Raw genomic sequence first — 12708 nt, forward strand, 5'->3', positions numbered from 1 at the left:
CACCGAGGTCTCTAGACATCAGACCTTTCCCACTGGGCACAGAAGTAATTTCAACCTCTAGTTTTGATTTCAGTTGACACCTGGTTGAGTTGTCAACTAATGTGAATTCAATGTGAAATCAACAAAACATTTCATCATATCACTGCATTAAGGTAAAAATGTGGTTACATTTTTAAATTTAAATTTAATTTAATTTCACCTTTATTTAACCAGGTAGGCTAGTTGAGAACAAGTTCTCATTTGCAACTGCGACCTGGCCAAGATAAAGCGTAGCAATTCGACACACAACAACACAGATTTACACATGGAATAAACAAAACATACAGTCAATAATACAGTAGAACAAAAGAAAACAAAAAGTCTATATACAGTGAGTGCAAATGAGGTAAGATAAGGGAGTTAAGGCAATAAATAGGCCATGGTGGCGAAGTAATTACAATATAGCAATTAATAAATACAAAATTCCGTTATGTTGATAACTTTTAGCAAATCCAATCAGTTTTTCACGTTGATTCAACTTCTTCACATTAGGTTATTTTGTTGAAATGAGGTGGAAACAATGTTGATTCAACAAGTTTTTGCCAAGTGGGTTGTTCCTTCTCTTAATTCCCACTTTCGTCTTCTACCCTATTCCTACTCCTCCTCACCTCTCTCTATACGAAAGCTGCCTGCTTTTCACTCTCATATAGACCCCATCCCAATATTACATTCTCCAAGTCTCCCCTGAGGCACTATAGGCTGATGCAATTCAATTAAAAATAATATTTCATGGAATTTATTTTGATGACTTAAGCAAAGTTTATGCTAAAGTCCAAGGGCTTGACCCCATTATTTTTGTCCACCAGTCAGTGAACAGTTTGTCAGCATACTGTAATTCTATATTTAGAAAATATTTTACATGATCTTATAGTATCATATTTAACTCAGCATGCACATACACATTAAATAGAATATAGCCTAGACGTAGGCCTGTCATCTTGAGGAGGCACTCTCATTAAAATGATTTTGGTGCTGAAAGTCAGTGGCCCTCTGGTAATAAAAGTATCCATAATTACAACGGGTCATAACTGAAATTCGTAGTTATAATAGGATAAGTGTACAGAATCCAGATAATTAACCGTCGGTTAATTTCAAAACGTAAAGTTACAATTATTATTTATGTAACAGAACATTCTTATTTATGTTGTTTTACATTTTCAAGACTCTTCACTTTTTGCATGATTGACTACTCGCCATAAAATGTAAAGATAACCTTTATGAGAAAATGGGCACCTTTCCAGAGCAATGACGTTTGGCGAGAGCTCTCTTGAGCTTCTTGCTATTCGAAGTCTCTTGAAAGACTGGAAAGAAAGACGATTGAACACTGGAAAGGGAGGACCTGGACACGGGACTGGAGTCAGAGCGAAGAACCGACTTGAACACTCACGCCCTAGTTCGCTCAAGGCGCCATTTACCTCACAAACTCACGAGAATAAAATGTTCCAGAAAAACAGAAACAAACTGGAAAAGTCTGAGTGAAAGTGAGGATTTGTGAAGTTCCAATCTTTTTATAGCCTATTAGTAGCTCGAATGTAACGCTGATTACCATTTCACTTGGAGGGACGGTCCAGGCAATGGACACTTTTTTGGAGGAAGCCCTTTCGATATCGTCATAATTCTTTATACTGGAATTGATCGCAATTAACCCTTGCAATGAAAGGTCGGATTTTATTTACTTGCATGCTGGTTTGCGTGTTCCTGTGGTCGTCCAGTGGTCAAAACTCCGCACCAGAAGCAGGTGAGCTTTGCAGGTGATGGTCTGGTGGTGAGGTGTGGTGGGTGGATGTTATAGCCTAGTTCTACATGACTGACAGACTAGGGAGGAGAGGTACAGTCAGAGTACAGTCAGAGTATCTCCAAATGGTGTTATTAGATTGGCACAATAATTTGATCATAGCCTACTGGTCATAGGTTACTGTCAAAATTGTAGAAATTCTATGTTGATACCTGTTCCTGGCTTTTAATGAGAAGTTTAACGCTATGTTAAATGTATTTATGCATATGATTTATTGTGATGTAAATTAAAACATCTAATCGATTATAACACCATAATAATTACTGAATGCTTGTTACAACCATGCAGGTGTTATCTAGAGCTCATAACCATAGTGGTGAAAACTGAACTTGGTGGTGAGTCAATTCAATCCGTCAGTGGTCTGTTTTTATGACTCAGTGTAAGGATACAATGTACAGAACATTACACTTCTCACACCCTCTTCCATTTATAGACATGCTTTGACTAAGATAGCCTAATTACTTTCTATGCATCGCACTCAAACATAGAAATGCTTTTAATACTAAGGACTGGCTGAGAAGCACAGTTTATTCAGGTTTAATCTCCTGTTATGATTTATTTTGATCCTACATACCGATGTTTTTTCATTTTTATTTATTTAACCTTTATTTAACTAGACAAGTCAGTTAAGAACAAATTCTTATTTAAAATGACCGCCTACCCCGGCCAAACCCTAACCCGGACAACGCTGGGCCAATTGTGCGCCGCCCTATTGGACTCCCAATCATAGCCGGTTGTGATACAGCCTGGTGATATAACCACATCATGTTTTAGAATAAAGAAGAGCTGCGGATGAGGCCTTTTCTATCACATCTGGGCTGTCAATCTGAAGTACACACCTGTGTGTGTGTGTGTGTTTGTGTGAGCTTCCATGCATGTGTGAAACAGGTCTAAAGCATTAGTCAGTTACTCCCATGCTCATCAAGGTTCTGGGGCTTCATAATTACATTCAGTGTGTAACCATTAATATATTAGTCAAACTTGTTCATGGTGTACTGTAAACCTAATACTGCGATAAAGCTAATACTGTACAAAGCAAATATTTTGTTTACAATAAATAGGCATGACCAGAGAGACACATACATACATAAGTACAGTTTACAGGAGCTTTAACCTGGAGGCCACTAAGGCAGCTGGAGGAGTACAAAGTCCAAACAAGAAGACCGATGTAGAGAATTCTTTAGGAAGCAAAAGAGTGAAAGAGAGAAAGGCAGAGTGTTTTCATTCACTGCAATTTGTCCTTCAACACTACACTCTTGTCAGTACAACCACCACAGATCGAGCGTCAAATTAAAGCTTGTAGAAATTCACTTTTAAGGGCCCAAAGAAAATCGTGCATTTCAAAAGTACACATAGCTGGACCACGAACTTAGCGTGTCTATCTCTTTCTTTCTCTCTCTGTTTCTCTCTCTTTCTTTCTCTCTCCCTCACTCTTTCTGCTCTGAGCACATATGCTACTACTGCACATTCTTCCTCTTCTCTCAAATGGAACTGCAAAAACACACCTCCCCTTACCCACTCTCTCTTCTTTCTTTCTCTGTCTCTCTCTCTCTCTCTCTCTCTCTATCCCCACCTCCAACCTAACCCCTCCTTATACCACCAATACCCAGTAGCTCCTACTGTTCTCCCCCTAACCCCCGCTCCCTTAAATGAGAAGCTTCGGGCTAGTGATACGAAATATGGAAAATTGGCAAAATCTGGAATATTGGGCCTAGTCTTCAAAAATGTTGTGACAGCATCTTTCATCCGTCCTTCATCCGCCCGTCCCTACTCTGATCTATCTCACTTCATCCCTATTTTTTGTTTGTTTTGATCTGGTCTAATTTCTGTAATTACTTGTTTCTCACTCCTCCACTAATTTGTGAGTGTGTGTGTATGCTTGCATGCATGCATGCACACTCACACTGAACAGGGAGGGGACCACTGGAAAAAGTTAAGGGAGGGAGAAGGAATCAGAGGGAGAGAGAAAAGAGAGAGAAAGTTGGAAGTGGTAGTGGGTTTTTCCACAGATGCTCCACACCGTCTCAGTTTGCTCTACTGTACATATCCCTGTAAATGTGTGTGGCTATGAGTTTGCCACTTCTCTATGGGAAGTTTGTGGGTTAACTAACTATAGCACTATGTTTCCCTGTTTCCCACATACACTTATAATAAGCACTATGCTTATAGAAATTCCCCCACCATGAAGTGGGGGAAGAGACAGACTGAGAAGTTGTAAATATTGCTACATTTAAACTCTGGGTGCATATAATTCTCATTCATTTTCACATATTATTAGCATGATAATCTGTAGCCATAGCATATCCATATTCTCCTATAGCTGTAAAAATCTACTGAATGTGTGTCCACCACCTGTAACCTCCTCTCCTCTCAGTGTTGAACTGCTGTGAGGGTGATGTCCTCTTCCTATTGGACTCCTCGGGCAGCGTCTCATCCTATGACTACTCCCGCATGCTGGGCTTTCTGTCCGAGCTCCTCCTTCCCTTCTCATTGGGTGAGGACCAGGTGAGAGTGAGCCTTCTGCAGGTGGGCACCCAACCCCGCCTTGAGTTTGGTTTTGACAGCTACAGTAGCCAAACTGGCCTACAGGGGGCGCTGGGGAACACCAAGCCTCTGAGGGGCGACACCAACACAGAGGAGGCCCTCAGGATGGCCAAGGACTGGGTGCTGAAGCCCGGGGGTAGTGCGGGGGCCAGGGAAGAACTCCCCAGAGTTCTAGTGTGGCTGACGGATGGGGTAAAGCCGGGTGATGTGATTGGACCAATGGAGAAGCTGAGAGAGGAGGGCGTGGCCGTTCTGGTGATCTCCACGGGCCACGGGAACTACCAGGTGCTGCGGCAGGTGGTCACCCCTCCTGTGGAGTCACACCTGTACTTTGTGGACATCGACGATATGAGTATCATCACTGAGGACCTGAGGGATGCCATTATTGGTGAGTGCGTGTGGGGTTCTGTGTGTGTCCAATTTGATTCCACAATTGACTGCAACTAACATGGACCTGACACCTTCTTTTGAGCTCAACTATAAACTGCGCTGCTGTACAAGTCCATGTCCCTGTGCTACTCCTTTATCACATACCCACTCCTAGAGACAGTGTTTTTTAGACTGTAATGAGAGAGGGTGGACTATTAATAAAGACATTATTCAACCCAGCCCCCTCTACCGTGCCCCCCTACGGTGCCAGACAGATATATATAGACAAAACGGTATTTTTCTGGTCAGATAGGGTAACAGTCATATCGACACATAGGCACTTCCAGTAAACATATGTAGCTCTTAGACATGATGCATAGTGATGGGCGGACGCAGAGTGTAAATAAAGTTTGTTTACGACACAGAAGGAGAATCCAGGGTCCCTTTAGCAAGTGCCTGAGGTTCCTGTCCGCTGATACTGAAACCTGAATACTGGTTTGCTATTTGTTACAGTGGTATCCTCCAGAACTGGTTTGTCTATTTCGAGGGTTTTTATGGCACGAGTTGTGAATGCATTGGAGAACCCACAGTTTGTCTGTCTGTCTGTCTGAGCTCCTCTCTCTTACTGGCGTGTCCTCCATTCCTTATCCCTTTCCTCCCTCTCTTTTTTGCCATCTTGTTCTGGTTATCCAAGTATAAATGTTTACCAGTGAGAGAAAGGAATCTGCACACTGTGATAATATGGTATGGTACCGCCATCGTTCCAATATACATTTCCATTCATTCCATTCCAGCCATTACAATGAGCACATCCTCTGATTTAAAGTGAAACGAGTCTCCACTGGAGGTGTATATTGCACCAGTGGTTCAGTCCTTTGGTCTCAGTCTGTCTCTTCTCTAACAGAGATCCTCCGGGCTGAACGGCTCCAGGTGCGAGACGTGTCCACAGACAGCGCCATGCTGCAGTGGCGACCGGTTCTGGCCGGTTTGACCGGTTACTATGAGATCCGGTTTGGACCGGCTCCCAGTCTAGGAGTGAGCGAAAGAGTATCAGGGGGGCCTGGTACCAGCCCCAGTACCAGTGGTAGTCAGTACCAACGACTGACCCGGCCAGGGGACTCCAACACGGCCAGGCTGATGGGCCTGAAACCAGACACCACATACATGGCCACACTGACTCCGAAGTCCAACCTACAGGTGCTCAACCCCCTCTCTGTCACCTTCACCACTAAGCCAGGTAAGAGGAGGTGGCACATTTACAACATTTACATTGTTACAATTAACAATGTTGACTTGGAGTGTGATGTCTTCAGGGTTGTGTCCAGCATGGGCCTCACACTGTATATCGAAAATTCTTGAAGATGGAATCCGCAGTAGGGGAAACGGCACCACTGTCCGACGCACGACTGTTATTGTTTTTGTTTTGTTGACAAAGTCGAGCTGGGGAAGCTTGTGCCTCATGGTAAAATTAGTACATGTGCTGCTGTTCTATCGCACTTGCAATGATGTCAGACGGAAAAAAACTGTTCGTTTATAGTATCTTCTTTGTTGTTGTAATATCAGAAACAGATGTGGCAGTTCCACCGTTAAGGATTCCAGCTTTCACTTCCACTTTGTAAATCACCATATTATATATATTTTAATATTATATTATTACATAAAGTTGAAGTTGGAAGTTTACATGCACTTAGGTTGGAGTCATTAAAACTATACTGCTCAAAAAAATAAAGGGAACACTTAAACAACACATCCTAGATCTGAATGAAAGAAATAATCTTATTAAATACTTTTTTCTTTACATAGTTGAATGTGCTGACAACAAAATCACACAAAAATAATCAATGGAAATCCAATTTATCAACCCATGGAGGTCTGGATTTGGTGTCACATTCAAAATTAAAGTGGAAAACCACACTACAGGCTGATCCAACTTTGATGTAATGTCCTTAAAACAAGTCAAAATGAGGCCCAGTAGTGTGTGTGGCCTCCACGTGCCTGTATGACCTCCCTACAACGCCTGGGTATGCTCCTGATGAGGTGGCAGATGGTCTCCTGAGGGATCTCCTCCCAGACCTGGACTAAAGCATCCGCCAACTCCTGGACAGTCTGTGGTGCAACGTGGCGTTGGTGGATGGAGCGAGACATGATGTCCCAGATGTGCTCAATTGGATTCAGGTCTGGGGAACGGGCGGGCCAGTCCATAGCATCAATGCCTTGCTCTTGCAGGAACTGCTGACACACTCCAGCCACATGAGGTCTAGCATTGTCTTGCATTAGGAGGAACCCAGGGCCAACCGCACAAGCATATGGTCTCACAAGGGGTCTGAGGATCTCATCTCGGTACCTAATGGCAGTCAGGCTACCGCTGGCGAGCCCATGAAGGGCTGTGCGGCCCCCCAAAGAAATGCCACCCCACACCATGACTGACCCACCGCCAAACCGGTCATGCTGGAGGATGTTGCAGGCAGCAGAACGTTCTACACGGCATCTCCAGACTCTGTCATGTCTGTCACGTGCTCAGTGTGAACCTGCTTTCATCTGTGAAGAGCACAGGCACCAGTGGCGAATTTGCCAAACTTGGTATTCTCTGGCAAATGCCAAACGTCCTGCATGTTGTTGGGCTGTAAGCACAACCCCCACCTGTGGACGTCGGGCCCTCATACCACCCTCATGGAGTCTGTTTCTGACCGTTTGAGCAGACACATGCACATTTGTGGCCTGCTGGAGGTCATTTTGCAGGGCTCTGGCAGTGCTCCTTCTGCTCCTCCTTGCACAAAGGCGGAGGTAGCGGTCCTGCTGCTGGGTCGTTGCCCTCCTACGGCCTCCTCCACGTCTCCTGATGTACTGGCCTGTCTCCTGGTAGCGCCTCCATGCTCTGGACACTACGCTGACAGACACAGCAAACCTTCTTGCCACAGCTCGCATTGATGTGCCATCCTGGATGAGCTGCACTACCTGCACTACCTGCCACTTGTGTGGGTTGTAGACTCCGTCTCATGCTACCACTAGAGTGAAAGCACCGCCAGCATTCAAAAGTGACCAAAACATCAGCCAGGAAGCATAGGAACTGAGAAGTGGTCTGTGGTCCCCACCTGCAGAACCACTCCTTTATTGGGGGTGTCTTGCTAATTGCCTATAATTTCCACCTGTTGTCTATTCCATTTGCACAACAGCATGTGAAATGTATTGTCAATCAGTGTTGCTTCCTAAGGGACAGTTTGATTTTACAGAAGTGTGATTGACTTGGAGTTACATTGTGTTGTTTAAGTGTTCCCTTTATTTTTTTGAGCAGTGTAGTTTTTCAACCACTCCACACATTTCTTGTCAACAAACTATAGTTTTGTCAAGTCCGTTAGGACATCTACTTTGTGCATGACACAAGTCATTTTTCCAACAATTGTTTACAGACAGATTATTTCACTTATAATTCACTGTATCACAATTCCAGTGGGTCAGAAGATTACTACGCTATGTTGACTGTGCCTTTAAACAGCTTGGAAAATTCCCGAAAATTATGTCATGGCTCTAGAAGCTTCTGATAGGCTAATTGACATCATTTGAGTCAATTGGAGGTGTACCTGTGGATGTATTTCAAGGCGTACCTTCAAACTCAGTGCCTCTTTGCTTGACATCATGAGAAAATCAAAAGGAATCAGCCAAGACCTCAGAAAACGCCTGAAGGTACCACGTTCATCTGTACAAACAATAGTACGCTAGTATAAACACCATGGGACCATGCAGCCGTCATACAGCTCAGGAAGGAGACGCGTTCTGTCTCCTAGAGATGAACGTACTTTGGTACGAAAAGTGCAAATCAATCCCAGAACAAGAGCAAAGGACCTTGTGAAGATGTTGGAGGAAACAGGTACAAAAGTATCTATATCCACAGTAAACCGAGTCCTAAATCGACATAACCTGAAAGGCTGCTCAGCACAGAAGAAGCCACTGCTCCAAAGCCGCCATAAAAAAGCCAGACTACGATTTGCAACTGCACATGGGGACAAAGATTGTACTTTTTGGAGAAATGTCCTCTGGTGTGATGAAACAAAAATCGAACTGTTTGGCTTGCAAGCCGAAGAACACCATCTCAACCGTGAAGCACGGGGGTGGCAGCATCATGTTGTGAGGGTGCTTTGCTGCAGGAGGGACTGGTGCACCTCACAAAATAGATGGCATCAGAGGAAGGAAAATCATGTGGATATATTGAAGCAACATCTCAAGACATCAGTCAGGAAGTTAAAGCTTGGTCACAAATGGGTCTTCCAAAAGTTGTGGCAAAATGGCTTAAAGACAACAAAGTCAAGGTATTGGAGTGGCCATCACAAAGCCCTGACCTCAATCTTATAGAAAGTTTGTGGGCAGAACTGAAAAAGTGTGTGCGAGCAAGGAGGCCTACAAACCTGACTCAGTTACACCAGCTCTGTCAGGACGAATGGGCCAAAATTCACCCAACTTATTGTGGGAAGCTTGTGGAAGGCTACCCAAAACGTTTGACCCAAGTTAAACAATTTAAAGGCAATGCTACCAAATACTAATTGAGTGTATGTAAACTTCTGACCCACTGGAAATGTGATGAAAGAAATAAAAGCTGAAATAAATCATTCTCTCTACTATTATTCTGACATTTCACATTCTTAAAATAAAGTTGTGATCCTAACTGACCTAAGACAGGGAATCTTTACTAGGATTAAATGTCAGGAATTGTGAAACTGAGTTTAAATGTATTTGGCTAAGGTGTATGTAAACTTCCGACTTCAACTGTATCACTTAGTCTCCTCAGAGGTGTTGAGCCCAGCTGTAGTGATGGTGTCTGACTCAGGGGCCAACAGTGTGAGGGTGAGCTGGGGTCCTCTGCAGCCGGAGTCTGTCCAGAGCTTCCAGGTGGAGTACATGGCTCTGCCGGGGGGGAAGCTCCACATGACTACTGTGGGCCAAGGGCAGAACTCCACCGTGCTGACCAACCTCCAGCCAGACACCCAGTACCTGGTCACCGTGAGCGCACGGCACTCTTCCGGCCGGGAGAGGGCCATGTCTGTCAAAGTGTGCACTGAGGAGGGTAAGGAGCATAGAGCATTGAGGATATATTCTTAGGCAGAGATGCAGAATGGTATTAGCCTCAAAGCTTAATCTGAAGTATTAAAAGGGGGAAATGCAAAATTGACTATTATACTCGACATAGAATTGTATAAATGCAGCACATAGGCCTTATTCTCTCCCTCTCTCCCTCCCTTCATCCCTTCTCAGTGAGGCCGGCTCTAGCAGACCTGCAGCTGACCACGGTGGGCAGTGACTCTGTGCAGGTGGACTGGAAAGCCAGCGTGGACGGCCTCAGGGGCTACTGGCTCACCTGGGAGGGACAGGGCATCCACGGCTCTACCCCCGCCCCGCGCTCCTCCCTCTACTTGCCTTCCAACTCACTGTCCACGCGCCTCACACACCTGCCCCCCGCCACCCGAGTGTGTGTGTCGCCCATCTACCGGACGGCACGCGGGGAGGGCCTCTGCTGCATGGCCCAGTTTCATTCAGGTAAGAGGACAGGATGCTGCCATTTTGAATAAGGAAGTGAACCCTTTCAGCACTGCTGGTTGGGGTCAGTTAATTTCAGTTGTGTTGAGTTGGTCAATTGGAGTGGACATGGAATTCTTTAGGGCATTTCTAAAGGGATCCTAGAATTGGCACTTTTGAGTGCACCCAAGCCAAGTTTTGAATAGCAATCTGAAGAGGAGCAGTAGCCTATTTTTTGCCTACATTACAACAATGATCCACTTATAGTATGTCACCAAAACTTCTGATAATATTTGGGAAACAACTGTCTGACCCAAAAGTAACCACACCAAAAATGTGTGGTTGTGCCAACTGGGGTTTCCATAACAACTAGCTAACACTCTTGGCTTGCTACTGGGAAGGTCTGGTATGAGATTTTCACATGTGTCTGTTTCTTTCTGCCTTTCAGATGCATCGGTTTGGGGCCACAGATCATAACATTGCTGAGCTCAACAGGCACTATGCCAAGGATGGAGGGATGAAGAAGAGAGAAGAACAATACATCTGAACTTGCATCCCTCCTTCAGTTCATTCTCTCCTTTCTGGACAAGACACAAGGCCTTTGGCTTACAAAGCACTGTCTAATAGATACTGATACGATAGATAGATAGATAGATAGATAGATAGATAGATAGATAGATAGATAGATAGATAGATAGATAGATAGATAGATAGATAGATAGATAGATAGATAGATAGATAGATAGATAGATAGATAGATAGATAGATAGATAGATAGATAGATAGATAGATAGATAGATAGATAGATAGATAGATAGATAGATAGATAGATAGATAGATAGATAGATAGATAGATAGATAGATAGATAGATAGATAGATAGATAGGCTTGCTGTACTATAAAGATCTTGCTCTATTAGTAAGCACCCTAACTGAGTTGGGTTGCTATCTCCAGCGATATAGACATTTTGATTTTCACATTTACTTTGCATTGCCTAAAACCTGTAATCACACTGTAAACATCTTTGTTTTAGATATAAGATGTAGAGAGTGGCCAAGCATATCAGTCTAGATCAAGGTCATTCTGCTTGACGGTATTATGCATAATGTAGTTTTAATCAACAAGACCCACTGGGCACAGACGTGTTGATTTACATTTGTTGATTTACTAACTTGAATTCAACAGAAAATGTCACCATGTCATTGGATTTAGGTTAAAGGTTGGGTGAAAAAAATATGAAATTCCCTTACATTGAATTTTTGCAAATCCAAATCCAGTTTTCCATGTTGATTCAACATCATCTCATACATTTTTGATGTTGTTGAAATGACGTGGAAACAACGTTGATTCAACCAGTTTTTGCCCAGTGGAGAGGAATGTAATTTTAACACATTTTTCTAGGTTCTACAATACACAAGGAGCAACCATGTTTGCAAAATAATCTGAATATTTCCCAAAGCACCCACTCGTAATATTTTAGTAATACTTAATGCATGTGTGTGCCAACTCAATGTAGACTTTAATTGAAGGGTAAATGGACACAGAATCCTTAATAACAGAGAGGAACCCCTCTAAACCAATGAAAAATCAGATTCTCTACATGGCTGCACTGATAAAACCACAGACAAGATGTTCTACCAGTGAGATGTTGCAGATGTTTTTCCATAAAGGATCAATCTGATATTTTCCAGGATTGTTTTGACCCATCACTACCAAGACTAATACATGGAGGACTTACATTGGATGATGTTGTATATTCAGTGATACAGGTTGGCATAGATCTGCAGAGGAAATAGAAGAACTCTTCTACCAAATTCATTGGACCGCATTCATACTGTAGGTGTAATGTTTCTACATCATTTCAACAACAAAAAATCTAAGCGATGTCGTTCAATCAATGTGGAAAACTGATTGGATTTGCAAAAAGTCATCAACGTAAGGAAATTCTGTCTCTTTTTCACCCAAATTTGAACTTAAATCCAATGACATGGTGACATTTTATGTTGATTTCACATTGACTTCATGTTGACAACTCAACCAAATGTAAATGAAAAATAGAGGTTGAACTGACTGACATCTGTCCCTTGCGGTGGCTCTGTTATCAGCTGGTTTCTGCTGCCTCCCTGTGGAAGTTGTACTGATGTGTTTTAGATCATTTTTAGATGGGTTCAATGTTGGTTTTTTCATATTCAATACATTGAGAGTTGTTCATCACAATATTAAATTAACTAGTTTTACAACACAGCGGATTTTCATTGAGAATTATCATGCATATCCAAAGTGATTACAGGTCTAATACAATGTATTTGTTTGGTAATTTTTATTTTCACTCCTAACTAACTGCATAACATTTTTTTAGCGTTAACATTAACTGCATTAACTTCCAGAACTGCCTCTTAGTGCCTAGTATTGATGGATGGTGTTGGGTTGTTGCAGTCACCTCTCACAGTGGTACA

At 43.1% G+C, this 12708-nt stretch overlaps 1 protein-coding gene across 1 annotated transcript; it reads left to right on the top strand.

Moving 5' to 3' along the window:
- The first annotated feature begins 1324 nt into the window (after positions 1-1324).
- On the top strand, positions 1325-12494 carry LOC106566852 (von Willebrand factor A domain-containing protein 1). The gene is made up of 6 exons (XM_014135343.2): positions 1325-1777; positions 4209-4766; positions 5652-5984; positions 9519-9803; positions 9992-10273; positions 10701-12494. The coding sequence occupies exons 1-6, from the start codon at positions 1693-1695 to the stop codon at positions 10727-10729; spliced, it is 1572 nt and encodes a 523-aa protein (XP_013990818.1). The 5' UTR covers positions 1325-1692; the 3' UTR covers positions 10730-12494.
- Positions 12495-12708: the final 214 nt, after the last annotated feature.

Source organism: Salmo salar, chromosome ssa13 (genome assembly GCF_905237065.1).
Source record: "Salmo salar chromosome ssa13, Ssal_v3.1, whole genome shotgun sequence".
Taxonomy (NCBI): domain Eukaryota; kingdom Metazoa; phylum Chordata; class Actinopteri; order Salmoniformes; family Salmonidae; genus Salmo; species Salmo salar.